Source organism: Botryllus schlosseri, chromosome 4, assembly GCF_051294905.1.
Source record: "Botryllus schlosseri isolate E-star chromosome 4, Bs_hap1, whole genome shotgun sequence".
NCBI classification, from domain to species: domain Eukaryota; kingdom Metazoa; phylum Chordata; class Ascidiacea; order Stolidobranchia; family Styelidae; genus Botryllus; species Botryllus schlosseri.
In genome coordinates this window covers 7,149,285-7,170,373 of record NC_137239.1, presented here as the reverse complement: position 1 = coordinate 7,170,373, position 21,089 = coordinate 7,149,285, and the positions used below count along the sequence as shown (strand labels likewise).

Here is a 21,089-nt window from a genome sequence, read left to right as displayed (position 1 = left end):
AGGGGTGTGCAACGAGTGAGCTCAATCATATGAGACTAATTCAATACGAGGCCAACCCCTCTGCGTCGTGGCATATGAAGACGTAAAGTTTTGGGCATCATACCGCTGATAAAATGCGGTGCCAAAAACATAAGTGGCGACAAAACCTTGGCCAAAAATGACCGATGCTGTATGGCCAAACCTTTCGATATGGATATGCTCCGCTGTCGGCACGGAATAGTCCCGTTCTTGGAATCTGAGTAGACACTAGTACAAATGCGACACGCAAAGGAAGTTAATCACCCTAATTTGAAATCGCGTGCGTCAGACATGTTTTGAGGGCTGCGTTGCGTAGAATTGTGGTGCGCGCGTTCTGTATGTCGTACATTACATGTCCGCAAAATCGTTGCATACTACTGTAATATTGAAAATGAATTCCTTTTCATGTGCGAGACTCGGGTCGCCAGATGCCACAAAACTCAAATTTTGGTGGCAGTCTAAAAAGCTGCTTTGAGGTTAATAAGCTGTTACGAATTCTCTAGTTAGACTGAGCTAAAGAGCCGAACACACAGACAGAGTATCGTGAATTTATTTGCTCTTATATACTCGCGAGACAGAAAATGGGAAATCGAAAAACAAAAAACAGACCACAAGTTGTAGCAACGTATCATAAGGTAGCGAGATCTAATGTGCCTGTTCTCCTTGATCGTTTTGGACCTGATTGTCCACCACATCACGCAAAAGCCTCAAAACAAACACGTAGGTTTTCACCCTTCCAACAAACTGGAGCCTCCAGAACATTTGTTAGCTCTCAAAAAACGATTTCTGCCAGCAAGCATTTTTCGCTCGCGTAAAATACGCTGTATTTTGGATAGGAGTGCAAAACAGATTTTAAGACCTGGCCATCCAAGCACTAGTAGACGTTCTTGTACAAAACCCAACAACTTGTTTGGTTTTACTGAAGTAGTTGAAATCAAAACGAGCGAGAAAGTTGCCTTTTTAATGGGACACTTGATAGCTTAAGCTTAAAATGTTGTTAAGTATCGTCATCTTCTTTTTGTATAACAATTTTCGGTTAGTGCATATGAAATTTATTTAAAAAAAGAAGTGCGAATGGAGCTTAAAAAAAAGGTTTAAAAGCACTGGCCTACATAATTACGGAAACACATGCGCAATTACCGTTACCAGTTGACTGCTCTGGAATATATTGCGTGTTGTTCACAAAAACTCATTTTTTAACCCTGGATAACCAATGATGGCGTCACAAACGCATCCATCACGACCAATATGACGTGAAATAACGCTTTCGCTAAATTTTGAGGGCTACCGGTATCGGTTCACAAAACGCTTTATGTTGCAGTTATGTAGGCGATTGTCTTCCGTACTGGTGTGGTTGTGTGTCTGTGTACTTAAACAAGCTAATAGCTGCTCCGTAATGACGAAAGTTTTGGGTAGTGGGGAATGATTGATCTGAATAAATCTCAAGTGGGGAATGAAGACAAAAAGGTTGGGAACCACTGGTCAAGGATATATTTTCGTTATAGTGGCGTGCATGATTGAATTGCACTCCACACTATATTATTGATTCAACATAATTTATTGGATCTCTTTACAGAATATAGGTTGTTTTGATCTAGGCTGTAAGATATGAGAAGCCCCTATATCAGGACTGGCTCAAACTAATACTATGCATTCTAACTCTATGAACGCCTTCTGACTCAGCATTCTCAAGGCAATCATCACGCCGAAAGACAATTTATTAGCAATCCTCACGCAAGTATTTAGGAATCGTCGCTTCTTCGTCGTTGGGCGAATACTTGTTGAACGAAAATATAGACCTGGTGTGCTTTGTCCATTACTCAATGATGATTACTCGCGGCAGACAACTGTCCGTTGCGACGTTGATATTTGTCGCCAGCATGTTCGCACTAAGTTACTTCAAGGACATTCCAAACTTTTTCAGTCGTTTGTCAAGCGAAAAGGACCGCCAAAAGGTTTTAATCATTTTGACCCAAACCCGATGCGGTAGCAGTTTCACAGGCGAAGTGTTTGCCGCAACCAACAACAGTACATACTTGTACGAACCGTTATATCCATTCGGATTTGACTGCACTCCCGGTATTTCTAATAATAGAAAACTAAGACTGTTAAAACAGCTTCTCAGTTGTAACTTCACGAATCTTGATGAAGAATACAAGTACGGATTCAGCGTATCTGGTTGGAAAGACGGGGCGTCGTGCAGGAAAGACGGGTTTTGCTTCACAGGCGCAAGTGTCGGACTACAAGATAGTTACCGGAAGTCATGTAAGCGATTGAAACCGAATGGGAACTGCGGATATCCAATGCGCGATGAAATTCTGGGGAACGTTTGCCAAAATTCGAGTCTGATCATCATCAAAACTACTCGAGTCTGCTCTGTGGAAGACTTGGAGGATATATATCGGCATCTGAAGCGGATGGAAAAGAATACGTACGTTCTTCATCTGGTTAGAGATCTCAGGTAGGACTGCATTTAAAAGAAACGGTGTTTTAAAACACTTTGCTTAAAAAGTGTTTTAAACGGTGTTTTTAAACAAATGCCTTTTCGTAAAACACATAATCGTTTCTTTTTTCAAAACATTGTATAATTAAGGCACAGTTGTATAAATACTGTCGAAAAAAGATGTAGTGTGAGCTTACGGACGATGTGTACCCAATATAGCCAACGTATACGCTGTAGCGTGGCTGCAACCCTCGAAATCGTCGTCGGTTCATCACTTTTAGCAAGAAGATATAGCTTTTGTTACTGAAAGAGTGTTCTGATAATGATGACCGCCGGCAGTAAAAATGCTGCATAACGATGTACTCCCGGAAAAAGATATTTATGGTCTGTATTTGACAGTGGTCGAAAACCCTTTTCATCGAAGGAGCCGTATTTACCGTATATTATCAATTGTGGATGTCAATCCACTGTGACGTCACTCATGTCACAATTAAAGATTCGTGACGTTATGTCTAAAAAAATAAACATACAAAAAAACAATAAAAAGATGTTTCAAACTAGGGCCTTGTTTCATACACGTTGGTTTCAAACTGATTTTTGCTTTGAATGCAACCCTAATCTCAGGTCATATGTTGAAATTGTAATCGACGAACTTAAACCTACCTAATATGGCTGTCTACATATATTTTATGCTTGTTTATATTAATGTTCGACACGTCCTAGTAACAGAACAGCATTCGATATTAAATGCATAGAAGCACCGGTATATTTCTTGTTGAATTTTCAGGTCGATTGCGTCCTCTCGTATGAAGCTTGAAGGCAAGTCAGAGATTAAAAAAGTCTTAGGAGAAATCAGAAATCAATACTGTCCCCGGCAAAAGGCGAATATCGAATATCTGGACAGCGTTGACCAAGGTCAGAATAAAAACGTTATTCTGTGTACATAGGCGCTGACTTTTAATTTTTTGCGAGGTGGCGAAGTCTTGTGACGTCATAATTGTTCCATATCGATGACGTCATCGTCGCACTAAAACGCACTTTACGACTGTACAATGTACATGCCGCTGGTGTTAAACCATTCGCGTGACACATTAATATCGGCCCTGCACTCATTAATATCAAACCGTGCAGTCGAATTATTAAATGGAATCTTAAGACGGTACGATCATCCGAAAGAGTAACTACGCTACCAATCCGTTCGACGGAATGCATCGAACAAAAATCATATTTTCCGTCACTGAGAATCTGGAGTTGCATAAATGTTATTTACGCGCAACGCGCCGTGTGAATAACGAAATGCACTAGCCTGGTTAAGTGACACCACAACTCTCGAATATTTCAAGCAGACATAATGATGATTACAAACGCGAAATCGCGCCGCCAATCAGTAATTGTGTCTTGCGGTTTCTTGCTTCGCGTTGACCAACTCTCATCGCGGCAATTGTTTGCAGATTAAAACAGCGATTTGGGCGGCATTGGTGCATTCCCCGAGATACGTTCGCGAAGCATTTCGGGAGTACATCGGTCAATTCGTAAATTCAATTTGCATGTCGACGGCCGCCAACACATACTAATTGAATTACGTGTTGACGACCGCTCAAATTCCCTTCTACGGCCGCAGGTTGGCCACCCCTGGGCTTGCATTAATTCCACTTCCGGGCGCATGCCGCGATCTTATCAATAGAAATCCACTGTCTACCTAATGCCTAATAGTTTAATATTCGACATCGTTGTTCTCGATACGAGTACATCCAGCAATCAAGTTTATCGGAATGTAGAAGGTTTCCTGTTCAAACGAATCGAATATAATGAGAATTTGTGCCACCCAGAATCTTGAGATATATCAATATTTGACAATGGCACGGCATGGCCTACTGCACGTTAATAATGAAAGGGACACTGAAAAATGACCTTGCGCGGCAATTTCGGAGTACGAATGCATCGAGTAGATAATAAGAAATATGGATGATGGCAAATGAGAAAGCGTGTATTCTAATCAGTATCGCCACGAATGGGTTTTGAGTCTGACACCATATTGCGTAGCTTTCGTCGCGACAATTGTTTTCTCCATCGGTGTTTAAGCTGTATTGCAGCATTTCCCAATAAATGTCACTGGGAGAGCCTTGTTAGAGAAACGAATCTGCGCATAAATGAATTCCAATTTGCAGGCACACACCAACACGCCCTTCAATTTATCGCCCCTATTACCGAGACTATCACGAAGCTAGCTAGATCACGAAGGGTATCGTAAACGAATATGGGCGCACATAATTTAGAATTCAGAAAAGCAGAACGTCTATTTGGGCGCCTGGTCGAGAGAGAGATCTAGGATGGTGCTTATCAGCACACGCTAGGCGCGTATCCAGTCGAAAAATCAGTGGTATTTGGATTTTTTTTCAAATTTATCAATATAGCATCAATTCAATTCCGGTTAAGTACAGGTGTAAATGGCGATCATATAATAACTTCGTATTGACGGTTTTGGGCGTATGATAAGCTTGTCATAGAGTCCGGGAGGGCTGTCAATTAGCGAGCCCCTGATCCCTGGTGAACAATTAAATACGCCCGCGTATTACGCAGTCTTGGCAACAGTTTTTGCAAATCAAAATGTCCGAACTTGATGGCACCTATTTCAAACCTACGTCGTCTTTCAGAACTCAGCCATGATACACATGTTCTGATCGTTACGTTGAAGTATGAGCGGGAATCAATGACGCACGTTAAAGTCTGTTTGCAGCGATTCGATGTTATTCAGTTTCGCGATATTGCTTTTTAATCAATGACATAAAACAAAAACCAATTAGCGTAAATTCGACCGCATTGTCTCTAAACCAGCGAGAGATAGAGCCAAAGCATGCTAGGCCCGAGACGCGATAGTTGGCCAGCAATGACATCTTTCGCACCAGGCTTATTGCAGAGGCTATTGTCTAGGCCAGCGATGATATCGTGTACACCAGGCCGAAGCCGCCAATGCAGATGCGATTGCACAGGCAAATGATGATATAGCAGTGGCGGCTCGTCCTATAGGGCAACTGGGGCATTGCCCCACCTAAAATTCTGTTCAATAACAATTCTTTACCATTTATAGACGCACAGCAATCTATACATACCGAAATCACAGCGAAAATCGTATTCTTCTTGTCCTTTCGCTTGTAAATGCCCATATATTGCGAAATCTCTGCGAAAATCGAATTCTCTTCCGTGTTTTCGCTTTGCGAATGCCTAGCCGGGGCATGCCCCGGTAGCGCTCATAACAAGCTTTCACTGTCTATTCTCTCAAAGCCGCGCACAATAAAGAAACGGTGATTTACTCTCTCCTATTCATAAAATTACCGAGCAACCGGGGCAACACAGCCTAGTTGCCCTTAAGGTGTGATGTAACAATCGTATCTATATCTGAACTCGGTTACCGTCATATGCGTTGAGTCGATCTTTGCCGGTATAGGTCGATTTTGATGGTGTTTCACTCCATGATAATTCTTGAAACTTGGTATGTCATGTCGTGATGGTGGTATTTAACACTGTCCTAAGTTTTAGGGTTTCTACTCAAAGTTTAGGGCAGTAATTCCGTTTCCGAAGTTGAGTGTGTGCTGATCCGTCATGTATCGCATACAGATTTTACTCAAAAGCCGGTATTGCTGTCCATTGATTTTGACGATGTTCCATACCGAGATCGGTCATGACATTTGGTACGGTAAGTCTTAATGTTAGCATCGAACGCTGTACCAAGTTTCAAGTTTGTCACTTAACTATGTTAGTGGTAATTTCGTTTCCTAAGTCGAGTGAGAGCTGACTCATCATTTATCGCAAACATATTTTACGCAAAGCCGGTATTGGTCTCCATTGATTTTAACGATGCTCATTAGCTAGATCCGTCATGAGCTTTTGCATGGTATGTCTTGATTTTAGTATCGAACACTGTGCCAAGTCTCAAGGTTGGTACTCAATGATTCGGGCAGCAATTTCGTTATCAAGGTCGAGTATGGTAGAGATGTGCGCTGATCTGACACTTAGCCTACCTTTCACGCAAAAGCCGGTGTATCTGTGTTAACGCTAACTGTGTTCCATACTGAGATAGTTGATGAGATGATGATATCATGAAAAAGTTTACTAACCTCCTCGGTTTGCATTCAAATATTTAGTTTTATTTTATATTCTTCAATGTCAATTTCACCGTGAAATTGTGGCCTTCAGGCCGTTTGCTTAGAATTACAGCCCCCGTCAAGCGCGATAGCTGTTTCGTTTTCGATGGCGGCTAACAGCTGATCGCTTGATCAGCCTATTCCTCAGTAATTTTTTTGCAAAATTCGGTGTTGGTCTGTTCGTATTAATTTTGACAGTATACCATACCGAAAACGGTCATGAGGCTATTTCTCGATGATTTCATGTAACAGTGTACCAAGTTTTCGGCTTTTAATCACGTATTTATTCGGTAATATATTTTCCGAAGGCGATTTTGCAGCAGACACAGGCGCGTATCCAGAGCGCGAAAAGGGGGGGGGGGGTTTGCGTTACGAAATTGGCTTTTGTGACGTCATCATTACGATCACTCGTCTCAATGCCATGGCGAATATTTAATATATTATAGTTTAATAATAAACAGAGATTTGCGGTGAGTGGGAGATGTACGAATACGATACGGACATTGCCTGAAAATCGCGTTTCTTTTACGGTATGATTGAAAGAAATTCGTAAAGGCTCACATTTAGTCATGAGCCGGCAAACGCCGCCCGTCTTCAAGCGCCTAGTTCCGGTCAGAGATGCGCAATTTTGTTGGGTTTTGACGATATTATGCGCACGGTCGGTAGTATCGCAGCGGACGAACAAGCGCGGAATAGGGCGGTAGCATAAACGAGGGCGATCGCGATCGCCACAGAGAGGTGTGGTGTGAACAGTGTACGTCGTACACGAATGTGTGCTTTTCGATGGCTTTACTAGCCATACGGCTGAGCGTGTAGTACGCGCGAAGATAATTAGACCTTAATTGCAAGCACGCAAGTCAGTCAACTAATACAGAGTACACACTGGAATAATAACTTGATCGACAGAGAAACTTGTCAGCCGATATAATTAGGTTAACTTTACTACTAGGCGTACTCAATTCTCCCGTTCAGCGACAACATAGGCCTGTATTTGGACGACAGCAAGTCACCTAACAATCGGGAACGTGGATTGCTAGGCTTGTATTTTGAAATGTGAATGTCAATCCTAGGCCATTTCTCGCCAATAATCGCGAATACAATGTGGATTTGAGAACAGCATTGTCGTACTGGTGCCGTCGTGTCTGCGTCTCGCTGATCAATCAACACGCCGTGCAATTCTTAATTAGGATTTCAAGGCGAGCAGGTGCAGCGAATTCGCGAGCGATGTTGATTGCCGACAACTTCGTCTTTGCAATTACGTATCGCGTCGGCCAATTAGATTAGATTTTCCTAAAATGCGTCTCTCGTTTTAGCAAGGCGAGAGAGAAATCGAGGGAAGAAAGTTGAGAACGTCAGCAATTGCCACAGCTGAAATGTAGCTGGACAAGCGCAGAATTCGTATGGAATTAGCGAATTATAATGACCTATTTTATCCTTTCGACTAATTCGGCGCATAAGTCCAATATTTTGTAGTGGTGTTAGTCCCCTTAAATAACATTAAGACACCATATTTGCCTTCTCATACGTAAAAACGAATATGTTAAACTAATAAATTAGCAAATATTAGTGGCTATATTTGACATCAATTTTTAGGATTTTGAAAAGGGGGGGTTCCGACCCCCTAAACCCCCCCCCCTGGATACGCCACTGAGCAGACATATAGACACTATCATAGGCGCCGACTTACGAGGTTACGAGGTGGCGCAGCCACCTCGTGACCATATTTACGAGGTGGCGGCCACCTCGTACAAAATGCTCAAACGCACAAGTGATTATTTGTGACCAGTGATTAGTAATAAGGTGAATCGATGCGTCCCCGTTTGAGACGTCTTCGATTTCGATACGCGCGTGTGCCAGGCGCGTAGCCACGAATAAAGATATCATTGCTGGCCCATGGCCTAACTATCGCGTATCGGGCCTAGCATGCTTTGACTCCATCTCTCGCTGCTTTCGAGACAATGCGGTCAAGTTTACGCTGATTAGTGATTGTTTTATGTCATATTGATTAAAAAGCGACATCGCGAAACTGAATAACATCAAATCGCTGCAAACAGACTTTAACGTGCGAAATTGATTCCCGCTAATACTTGAACGTGACGACCAGAAGATGTGTATCATGTCTCGAGTTCTGAAATATGACAAAAGTTTGAAATCGGTGCAATCAAGTTGGGACATTTGATTTGCGAAAACTGTCGCCGAGACTGCGTAATACACGCGCGTATTCAATTGTTCACCAGAGATAGTGACTACTGACTCTTTGGCAAGCTTATCATACGCCTAACATCGCCGATACGAAGAGATTTTATGATCGCCATTTACACATGTACTTGACCTTAATTGAATTGACGCTATATTGGTAAATTTGAAAAAAAATCCAAATCCCCCTAATTTTTCGACTGGCCACGCGCCTAGCGTGTGCCGAGAAGCACCATCCTAGATCTCCTCTGCCGACCAGGCGCCCAAATATACGTTCTGCTTTTCTGAAATCTAAATTATGTGCACCCATATTCATTTACAAAACCATTCATGAGCTAGCTAGCTTCGTGATGGTAATCGTAGCGCGAAATTGGAGGGTGTGTTGGTGTATGCCTGCAAATTGGAATTCATTTCTGCGCAGATTTGTTTCTCTAACAAGGCTTTGCCAGTGACATTAATCGGGAAATGCAGCAATACAGCTTAAACACCGATATAATGAGAAAACACCGATATAACGAGAAAACAATTGTCGCGACGAAAGCTACTCAATATGGTGTCACACTCAAAACCGATTCGTGGCGATACTGATTAGATTACACGCTTTCTAATTTGCCATCATCCATATTTCTTGTTATCTACTTGATACTCCGAAATAGTCGCACAAAGCCATTTTTCAGTCTTCCTTTTATTATTAACGTGATGCATCACAATATTATGGGTGGCACAAATTCTGATTTTATTCGATTCGTTTGAACCTTCTACATTCCGATAAACTTGATTGCTGGATGTACTCGTATCGAGAACAACATTATCGAATACTATACTATTAGGCATTAGATAGACAGTGGATTTCTATTGGTAAGATCGCGGCATGCGTCCGGAAGTGGAATTAATTCTAGTCTAAGGGTGGCCAACCTGCGGCCGTTGAACGAAATTTGTGCGGCCGTCAACACGTAATTCAATTAGTGTGCGTTGGCGGCCGTCGACATACAGATTGAATTTACGAATTGACCGATGTACTCCCGAAATGCTTCGCGAACTTAAATCGGGAAATGCACCAACGTTTTATTCATCAAACAATTGCCGCGATGCGAGTTGGTCAACGCGAAGCAAGAAACCGCAAGAGACAATGACTGATTGGCTACGCGATTTCGCGTTTGTAATCATCATTACTGTCTGCTTGAAGTATTCGAGAGTTGTCGTGTGTTACTTGCAAGGCCAGGCGTAGTCGTTAGTCACACTGGGCATTGCGCGTGAATAACATCGATGCAACTGCAGATCCCGTCGGACGGACTGGTAGCGCAGGCACTTCAACACTTCAAATGATCGTACCATTTTAAGATTCATTCCATTTAATATCTCGACTGCATGGTTTTATATTAATGAGTGCAAGATCAGTATTAAAATGTCACGCGAATGGTTTAACGCTGCACTTACACCAGCGGCATGTAGTAAAGTGCAGTGGCGGCTCGTGACAATATCGGGTGGTGGGGCAAGGGCTGCAAGCGACTTTTTATCAAGATGACGTCACAATGGAGTTTTCCAACGTAAACAAGTAACTTAGTGGTACGAACTACGGTAACACGAACTTCCCGACAACAGTGATTTAACGTATGTGCCGCGAGAGGTCTGCCGGTGAGCTGTGACTTGAAGTGTGGTAACTGCGTAAACGGCGTACGGAACAAAGATTTCACACGGCTCATGTTCGCACTATACCTGACTTGACTAATTATCTGCAGAAATGGAAATGACTATAACTCGAGAGATTGCGTAAGCCTAGCTGGAAAGGTCAACGAGTTCGGCCACATACGCAATTGTTATCTCATAGATTGGACAATGTCATATTGAATCCAAAACATAATTCTGAAGAACTACGGATAGCAGCCTCGGAAATTCGGTCCCGATACAGCATAGGAGATGTTTTGGCCTTGGTGCTGGAGACTGTCACACGACACATACGGCTTACGGTCTATATGTCTGCTGCAAAATCGCCTTTGGAAAATATATTACCGAATAAATACGTGGATGAAAGCCGAAAATTTGGTACACTGTTACATGAAATCAACGAGAAGTAGCCTCATGACCGTTTTCGGTATGGTACACTGTCAAAATTAATACAAACAGACCAACACCGAATTTTGCGTAAAATTTACTGAGGAATAGGCTGATCATTGATCAAGCGATCAGCTGTTAGCCGCCATCGGAAACGAAACAGCTATCGCGCTTGACAGGGGTTGTAATTGTAAGCAAATGGCCTGAAGGCCGCAATTTCACGGTCAAAATTGACATTGGAGAATATAAAATAAAAGTAAATATTTGAATGCAAACCGAGGATGCTAGTAAACTGTTTCATGATATCATCATCTCATCACTTATCTCAGTATGGAACACAGTTAGCGTTAACACAGATACGCCGACTTTTGCGTGAAATCCGCAATGCGTTAGGTAGGCTAAGTGTCAGATCAGCGCACATCTTTAACATCTCGACCTTGATAACGAAATTGCTGCCCTAATCATTGAGTGCCAACCGTGAGACTTGGCACAGCGTTCGATACTAAAATCAAGACATACCATGCAAAAGCTCATGACGGATCTAGGTAAGGAGCATCGTTAAAATCAATGGATACCAATACCGGCTTTTGAGTAAAATCTGTTTGCGATACATAACGAATCAGCACACACTCAACTTCGGAAACGGAATTACTACCCTAAACTTTAAGTAGAAACCCTGAAACTTGGGACAAGTAGAAACCCTGAAACTTGGGACAATGTTAAATACCACCATCACGACATGACATACCAAGTTTCAAGAATTATCATGGTGTGAAACACCATCAAAATCGACCTATACCAGCAAAGGTCGACTAAACGCATATGACGGTAACCGAGTTCAGATGTAGATACGATTGTTACATCACACCTTAAGGGCGAGTAGGCTATGTTGCCCCGGTTGCTCGGTCATTTTATGAATAGGAGAGAGTAAATCACTGTTTCTTTATTGTGCGCAGCTTTGAGAGAATAGACAGTGAAAGCTTGTTATGAGCGCTACCGGGGCATGCCCCGGCTAGGCATTTGCAAAGCGAAAACACGAAGAGAATTCGATTTTCGCAGAGACTTCGCTATATATATGGGCATTTACAAGCGAAAGGACAAGAAGAATACGATTTTTGCTGTGATTTCGGTATATATAGATTGCTGTGCGTCTATAAATGGTAAATAAATGGTAAAGAACTGTTATTGAACAGAATTTTAGGTGGGGCAATGCCCCAGTTGCCCTATAGGACGAGCCGCCACTGGTAAAGTGCGTTTTCGTGCGGCGATGACGTCATCGATATGGAACAATTATGACGTCACAAGACTTCGCCACCTCGTAAAAAAATAAAAGTCGGCGCCTATGGACACTATAGACCGTAAGCCGTATGTGCCGTGTGACAGTCTCCAGCCTCATGGCCAAAATCTCCTATGCTGTACCGGGACCGAATTTCCGAGGCTGCTATCCGTAGTTCTTCGGAATGATGTTTTGTATTCAATATGACATGTCCTGTCCAATCTATGAGATAACAATTGCGTATGTGTCCGAACTCGTTGACCTTTCCAGTTAGGCTTACGCAATCTCTCGAGTTAGTGTCACTTCCAGAGATGCCACTCCTGGGTTTTTCCACCCAGATCTGGGTTTTTCGAGCATCACCTGGGTTTCGGGGTTTTTGTGCTTAAAATCTGGTTTTTTTCAACATCATGTTTGTCAGGTCAATTTTACGGCGCAAAATTGATTATTAGATTAGTAAGATCATCTAATGTCGACGGATTCCACTGTGATTGAAACGGTAGAGTCCAAGGAGACCCATTTACTATTAAAATGAGAGGTCTTGGCGTGATGCGATAGAGCTTCATTGAATACTGACTAGAACAGTTGGTTTGTGGTACAGAACTTGAAGATAGCTTTCAATACAACATCCATTGTAGTAAAATATTTATTCAACTCGAAGACTTTTCGGGTGCCTCTTTTCAAGAGTTAACGGCACACTAAAGGGATTTAAACAGAATGAAAAGCAAAACCAGAAAGGCGAAGTATGACGCAACAATCATAAATTACATACCATGAAGTCCGCAATGTAACGATGGCAACAATAACAAACTTGAAGATTACGGTACTAGTAACATAGCAATTTGAAACCAAACAATAACAAACACGAATTAGAACGCACTAATGGGAAATTTGTAAGTTATACAGAAAATCTTTTTGTCTACATAAAATAGGCTTGGTCAATTGGATGATTGTTGATTCTAGGGCTTTCAAATGAAACAAGGATCTGCCTCGCGCAATGACAGTAAACATTTGGTCATTATAGTTTTGAGCACAAGAAGGGTTCTCACATAAATGTTGGCCAATTGCCGAAGCGTATGCTTGGTAATCGTCGTAACAGTCCGTACCGAATCCATGGTAGGAATGTGTCGAGAAGAAAACATCATATTTCGATGGATTTGCTCATTTAACTGAGCAACATGCATATTATATTATGGAAATAACCATTGGGATTTCAATATCAAGGGCTAAAACTTCTATGTCCGTATAACTGTCATTGATGACTCTCAGTCACTGTTTTACAGCTGTATCATAGAAATTTGAGTGAAATAGAGGATCTGGGTTTTTCTGTTTTTTTTAACGTCCAAATCTGGGTTTTTCCACAATATCTCAGTGGCATCTCTGGTCACTTCCATTTCTGCAGATAATTAGTCAGGTGTAGTGCGAACATGAACTGTGTCGAATCTTTGTTCCGCACGCCGCTTACGAAGTTACCACACTTCAAGTCACAGCTCACCTGCAGACCTCTCGCGACACATACGTTAAAATCACTGTTGTCGTTCGTGTTACCGTACCACCAAGTTACTTGTTTACGTTGGAAAACGCCATTGTGACGTCATCTTGATAAAAAGTCGCTTGCAGCCCTTGCCCCACCACCCGATATTGTCACGAGCCGCCACTGTGATATAGTATGAGCTGGGCCTATTGCAGATGCGATTGTTCAAGTTCATGTTCAAGCCTGCGGAACCAGGCTTGTTCGAGACGCGATAAATCAGACTAGCGACGATTGCCACGCGCATGGGAATGAATGACCTTATTTCGCGACCATCTAAGCGGGAGATCATCATAGACTCTTCTCGCTAATTGACAACACGTTTCCCGCAAATCGGCCGCGCGGAGCACTGATAACACAATTATTGTATTGTAACTGTATATTAGAGTTAGAATGATCATTTCAAAATGACGGGGTTTCGCGTTTCAAATAGGGAAGTTCGACCCCCGAAACCCCCGTGGCTATACGCGCCTACGCACACGCGCGTATCAAAATCGAAGACGTCCTTAACGAGGTCGCATCGATTCGCCGGATTACTAATTACTGGTCACAATTTGTACGAGGTGGCCGCCACCTCGTAACCTCGTAAGTCGGCGCCTATGTCTGGGTATGCAGCAGAGCCCGACCGATCATAGGTTTGTCAATAATCGGATCGATATCACACTTTTAACGAAATATCGGCATAGGTCATTAGTGGTAAACAAATATCGGCGATTTTCGTAACGTCAGAGCGTGGCAGTATAGAGAATTATATTCTGCGAATGCTATACTGGAAATATTATAATATATTTTTAACTTGCAGTCGTCCAGACATAGCTTTTCTAATTTATTTCGTCCCCTACCAAATATAGCAATGGCTGTAAAGATGTTCAAATAAATGATCTGAAGATTTGAAAATCTGCCTTGAGCTAGATGTCTTATCTTTTGGATATCGGATTAACTATCGTGGCCCGTGGGTATCGGTCAAAGTGCCAGTTATCGAATTTAACGGTATCAGCTCAACGATGGGATATCGAACGGGCTAGAGCACTTGGTTCTCAACCGGGCGCCCATGATGGATTTTCAGCAGATCCGCGAAGCCCCAACTTTGCAAAATGACTGAGAACCCAATTTGTAACTTTTATAAATTAGGGAAATCACGAGGCAGTTTCGGTTCAAAACTGCTGAAGATTCAGGACGCACATCAACAGAATGACCGTATGAGATGCATTATCCTACTGTCCAGACTCGTTCAATTGAGAAATTGTCAATAGCATACTGATACAAACATATTGCTGTTCAAAGATGTTTTGTGAAGGTTTGTTGAAAATAGTTTTCCCCCAATATATCTCAAAAAAGGGACTGAAATCTCGTCATGGAATCCGCTTTTTCTATGATAACCGCTATTTAAAAATATTTTGAAGATGAGCTGCGAAATGAAAATGACCAGTCTGGACGTGATAGGTCCAGTAAAAAAATTTGTTTCTCAATTTTGGAGCCATATATGTTGCGATAATACGGAGAGGTGTCGTGGGATGCGTCACGCGTTACTATTACATTCTCCGCTACCTACCTTTGAGGAAATAGATTTTCGACTCTCGTTCATATCGAACCGAAGGCGGGGATTTTCAAAACACGACCACATATTTTTTGAATTGCAGATGCAGAATTCGCGTTGTAATGAGAAAAAGTCCACCAAATTTCTACATACAGTTATGATGTTAGTTTCAAGAAAGGTCATTTTGTTGCTGTTTATTACTGGCCAACAGTTGATATTTGCACAAGACGGATGCCGGCTGCCTGATAGTTGAGCTGAATTTGAACTAAAACTTAAGGCAGTCCGCGTGATCCGTGATGGGCCAAAAGGGGTCCGCGAAGACAAAAAGGTTGAGAACCACTGAGCTAGAGTATACTGTAATTGAATATATTGAGATATGGGTGACTGTATATCACTAATCTTTGATTTATCAGATTCGGAGTTATTCTTGTATCTCTATCGGAGGCTGCTTGGTTACTGAGGACGCACTCAAGTCGTTACCAGACGTCATGTGTCATTTTATACCACCAACTTAACTTCTCGCGGCAAACAAACCCTAATTTGATTGGCAATCAGAACGGTTAGGGTGCTGCTAGACAAGCCAGCATTATGTCACCCTGAAAAGCGGGAAAAATTTTTTGAAGCTAAATTAAAATCTCTCAACAACTTGAGAGCCAATTCGTAAATTCAAATGTCGTGTTGACGGCCGTAGAAACACGCTAATTAAATTAAGGGCGGCTGCAAAATTATTATACTACGGCCGTATGTTGGCCACCCCTGACAAAGCACGCGAAATCACATACAGTCCTATACATTTACGACATTTTATCACGGTATATTTCACTGACAGGCAATACAATACTATCGTCTATAGTCGCTGAAGGAAGATACATGAGAATACGGTATGAGGATTTCGCAATCAATACGATCGCAAGCTCTAACAAAGTTTTCCAGTGGGTTTGAAAATATATTTTTAAGATTTTTATAGGAATAAAACCGTTTTCTAGGTGCATGCAATATGGAATCAGAAATTCGACAACAGTAGCCCAAGTAATCGAGTTCCTCAATAATTCGAGTCATGTATACGAATGGTATCCGGTCACTGTGCGGATGCATTCTGATTCTGGAAAACGACACCCCTAAATCCTATGAAACGGTATTAAGACGATATGCTCTTAGTTATGGAGTTAAATATTTAAATTTCGAGTAGAAATCCTCAATTTCTGATCATTATTCGCTTGTTAAAATAACGGAATTTCAAGAACTATAATAAGAATAAATAGCAGTGTTGGTCGTGTAGTTTTGTTGTCGGCTACATGCTGTCGATCCACTTGTGAAGTCATAGTCGACATAAGTGTCTACCAAAGGGGATGAAAGTAAATGCAGGTTTGCGATTATAACGCACGTTATTACCTTTTTAGAATTATGAACTTACCATTGCCGTCCGAGGTGACTCGCAATATTAGGAACCATCTTCATCCAAACATTACACTTTTGAAGGAACGTGTCAAAAAAGGTGGCGAAGGAAGCAAACAGGTATTACCCATTTCTACTACCTACATAGGTTTCAACCTATGCATCGATGTGTTTTCCAAAAAATCAATGTTTTTTAATGTTACTGGCTAGGAGATAAAGTTAGTAATTTACCTGATACGCTTCAGATGGCATTCCCCCCTCCAACTTACAGCTATAAGAGTAAATAATTTTAGATTTAATTAAAAAATTATATTTTTTCATTTTGTTTCAAATTTTGCTGGTTAAGTTGTTACGTGGTTTACGAAAGTGATTCATACCAGATTCGACTCAATTCAAACCCATTGAAGCGGAGATATTAGAGTTGAAAATTTGGGATTTGACAAAAATAGTATTTGCAGTTGGAAATTCTATCATATAATAATGTCGCTTCTACGGGTCAGAATTGAGTGAAGTTAGTAATGCATCGTTTTCTGTAGACAACGTAAATTCTTCATTTGAAAACTCTGAACTTCTCACCTTTATTACTGTTATAGCTGTGCAGCATTTTTGGGGTAACATGACAATTTTATCAACTAGCCAGTGAAATTTGTAAAATAATTGAGACACCCCAGCTGCATAGTGTTTACACACTCACGAAATAATACACGCACAACAACAGTTGTTATTGTTGCGTGTATTGTTGAACTGATTACTCGTATAAAATTCTCATTCACGACACGAGGGCGAGGCTACAATCACGTAACCGCGTAGTCCGATTTGGTCATTGCGAAATAACATTTACGCTGGTTTGAAGTCGCTCATATGCGAACGTGATATTGTTCTATTTATACAGAGTGGTCAGTAATAAGTACTTTTGCTTTTTTGAAGTAATTAAGTAACTTTGCCTACTTGAATTACTTACTCAAGTGATTGCGACAAAACTACTTGCTTAAACGTTGGATTGAGTAAAGCAGAAAGTATTTATGCAGTGAGTTTACATAGGGTTACCATAAGTCCTCTTCTAAGAGGATTTGTCGTCTTTTTCAATAAATTGAAACTGTCCGCGGAGGACGCCTAGATGTACTCTTGTTTTGGGTATTGGTCCTTTTTTTAAGACGAATTATTAAAATGCGATACAAAACACTCTTCCGACGCAGCGAACCCCGAGTTGCCATGACAATCAACGAAAAGCGCAGTGCGACAGGTTTCGGGAGTAGAGATAAGGAAAATTTCCTGTATCTTACTTCACATCAGAAACGTAAGGTAATAAAGCGGGTAATTCGGGAGTCGAGTCTAACCTTTTTTAGTCAACACACTACAAAATTTTCAAAATCACCATTTTTTCCGATACTAGGTTTTCGCAGAATTTTTGAAAATTTCTTCGGATCTCAAAATATGGTAACTCTAGTTAACATAATTTTTATTAATATAACTTTCATAAAAACTGGTCGAAACGGACCCTGGATCATGGTAACTGAATCTATTTTATTCATTTTACTCATATTCTGATCTGGGCCAAGATGCATTTTACGATTTCAAAAGTATCGACCTCCGTTTTGCAATTATTAACTTCATTTGATACTTGAAGTAGTTTTAACGCGCCTTCAAAATCTCCACTTCCACTCCACTCTCGCTTTACTTGAGTACCTATGCTGTAGGGATGGTGTGAACCTCTGAAAGGTTCAGGTTCGTGTGAACGCGAACCTTTTTGAAAGGTTCTGTGTGAACTCGAACGTGAACCTCATGACGTCACGTGACGTCATACTGATAATTTCAACCCTATATTTCGATGAAGAGACAGCCTATATTAATGTACTTGTACACAATACCTAGCGACGAATCGGGTCACATCAATTCCACCATGCTGAACTACATATTGACGTTTTAAACGTCGCTAAATGTATCAACTGAGACAATCAAGTGATCCCATAAAATCAATATCTTCCGTCGTTTTGCCTACAATTTCGACGAGGACTTGCCAGGGAACATAAGCTTACGCCTTAACTGTCTAGTCCAGACCGGACAGTGTATTCGGCATCTGGGTATTGAGCAGAGTGCAAAACGGGTTACTATACTTGCTACCGATATTACCCCATTAACAAGTTATACAGGTGTAGCCAACACCGCAATCGCACAGATTTGGCTTTTATGATAAGTAAACATATGATGTCATCGCCTGCTAGATTTTTACATCAGAAAACGATATCAATCTCATTGATTGGTTGAACAAGCATCATTCGCTGACTACATGTGGTGTAGTTCGCTCTTCGTGTTGTGTGATTGTGGGTCAAGCTCACAGCAGAGAGTCACTAATAGATATTCACAAACGGAAAGCTGGATATTTCGAGCAAACTTTTGAGATTGTCAAGGTGCATGCTCGTTCAGTGTTGATTGTTTATGCTGCCAGCACCATGCATATAAAGTGCCCCGCAGTTGAAATGAAATAAATTTGAACCAAAGATGTTATAATGACGTGAAAATTGTAATATATGAAAAAGGTTCACAGTGCAGAACCTATCAAGGTTCTGTTGTGAACGCGAACCTCAAAATTTCAGAGGTTCACACACAGAACGCGAACGTGAACCTCACGTTCACACCATCCCTACTAAGCTGTCTCCTCTGACTAACTCTGAAAGCATGTCCTAGCAAATCTTTTATACCAAGGCTGCAAAGGTGCTTCAGAGTTTCAACAATCCGTTTGGATCGGTTCGCGACCCATCCAAGATCGTCGAGCAATGGAGAGGACTCCTTCCGTTTGAAGCTGTGAAGAGTATCCAGGCGGAATGCGGAGACGTGCTGAAAAAGTTGGGCTATGAACTGTTTGAAAGCGAAAAAGGAATGAAGGATCTTTCAATGCGCTCATACTAGACTAGATTGTAGATTTGAGTATTGGTCAACGTTCACTTCAAGCAAGTTTTATTAGATGTTTTTTCGAAACTTGAAACAGTCAAAACCCCATTGCGGTCGATACGATATCCTAAAAAACAATCTTCTGTTTCAATAAGTGCAGGGGTTCCCAAACTTTGGGCCATTATCATTTCTAAGTCTAATTTACTATAATAAACGAAATTGAATGTCTTTACTGAGGAAAAAGCAGTGCAGTGTTTTGATATTCACTATGACGTACGACTGGCCCTTTCCATCACCAAATCATCAGTTGAGACATCTTAAAAGCAAAAAAGCTCAAGCATCAGATTATACTGAAAATGTAATATGTAATTAATTACCTATCATATTTATTGTGTTTTATATATATCATTTTATTAAATTAAACATTACCGGTTTTGAAACAACAGTTTTATAAGCCTTGGTAAATTTCTCAAAGGCTTTAGGGTCGACATTGATTTTTCAAAATTTTCAAAGGGGGCCACGGTGTAAAAAATGTTGGGGACCGCTGGATTAGTGACTGCAATGAAAGCGAGTGTATTCCTATATCACCCGCCATCACTAAGGCAAAGTACCTTTACACGAATGGCGATGTGGGGTAAATTTGACCCCGTTAGAACTGCGCATTTCCATGCTCAATTTGTTATAGAGCTCTCTTATCACATTTTTATAGTGTTATGCGGACGACCGTTCATTTCTTCGAACCCCTCACCGACCACTACCACCCTATATCCCTAAGGCGAGGTAGTGTTACACGAATGGGGAGGTGGCATCAAAATTGTCTCAATTGCTTATTCTTTTGCTGGATATGCATCACCATCAAGCCCCGCTGGATCCACATAACATAAAATTAGCATTGAACCCATAAATAGCCATATTTAGGATGATCAAAATATGCAGAAAATACAAGTTTTCTATTCAATATAAAAATAAAATTCTCATGGCAACAAGGACCCCGCATTAGTGATTGTAGGTTAAATCAGGGGTTGCAAAGCTCTTGAAATACTTGTCTCGTTGATACTTTGCAATCATTTTGGTAATTGGTGGCCATGCTGTAGGGAAAAACTACATCAATGACAGAAAAAGCAAAACCTATAAAATGCGGTAAGCATTCATTTGGACGGGTGCACTTACTTGCTGCAATCATGTCATTGATGTTTAGAGTTGTTCTGTACAACTCAACTCTGATGTCGTGTATTACCATACTTACAATGAGTTGTATCACCATATGGACCTCTCAAACTGCTGTTAAGTTCGGCAACCGCAGCTTTAAACAATTTCCTGCACTAAGCAGCTTGACTCCTACATACACGTATGTTAATGTTTCTTCATAACATCCTTTGGGTACCTCTAATGCTCACTAAAGCCCGATAAATCGGAATAATGCATGTAGTCAGTGTCTGTATTTACGTGTTCGCCTTTTGCTTTGCTGTTTCACACGGGATGATGGTGCCTTCCAAGGCAGATCGACCAATAGAAATGATTAAAATATTGTTCAAATTGCGTGCTCTAAGCTATCGATCTGTTAACTAAACTGTATTCAAGGTAGCTATGTTCGCGGTGGTCAATGCAACAGT

At 41.2% G+C, this 21,089-nt stretch overlaps 2 protein-coding genes and 1 long non-coding RNA gene across 4 annotated transcripts in view; 1 reads left to right on the top strand and 2 right to left on the bottom strand.

The window, feature by feature from the left end:
* The window catches only part of LOC145437984 (uncharacterized), a gene marked incomplete at its 5' end in the record, with an annotated part of 459,138 nt that overhangs the window by 248,149 nt on the left and 189,900 nt on the right, over positions 1-21,089 (bottom strand). The window lies entirely within an intron of this gene.
* Positions 1-21,089, bottom strand: part of LOC145438129 (uncharacterized) — a 227,461-nt gene that overhangs the window by 203,860 nt on the left and 2,512 nt on the right. The window lies entirely within an intron of this gene.
* On the top strand, positions 1,330-21,015 carry LOC145438061 (carbohydrate sulfotransferase 1-like). 2 transcript variants are annotated; one of them, XM_080315443.1, is made up of 6 exons: positions 1,330-1,485; positions 2,144-2,479; positions 3,249-3,376; positions 16,022-16,124; positions 16,593-16,707; positions 19,291-21,015. In XM_080315443.1, exons 1-6 carry the CDS (start codon positions 1,472-1,474, stop codon positions 19,492-19,494), a joined length of 900 nt encoding a protein of 299 aa, XP_080171569.1. In that variant the 5' UTR covers positions 1,330-1,471; the 3' UTR covers positions 19,495-21,015. The 2 variants fall into 2 exon arrangements, with proteins under 2 accessions (XP_080171569.1, XP_080171568.1); XM_080315442.1 differs by lacking the exon at positions 1,330-1,485 and having other exon boundaries at positions 1,521-2,479.

Excerpts from the sequence above, each read along its gene's own strand:
- LOC145438061 (XM_080315442.1), top strand. The coding sequence starts at position 1,842 with ATGATGATTACTCGCGGCAGACAACTGTCCGTTGCGACGTTGATATTT. Across the intron at positions 2,480-3,248 it reads CATCTGGTTAGAGATCTCAG|GTCGATTGCGTCCTCTCGTA; the intron begins GTAGGACTGCAT and ends TTGAATTTTCAG. Across the intron at positions 16,125-16,592 it reads AGCTCTAACAAAGTTTTCCA|AATTATGAACTTACCATTGC; the intron begins GTGGGTTTGAAA and ends TTACCTTTTTAG.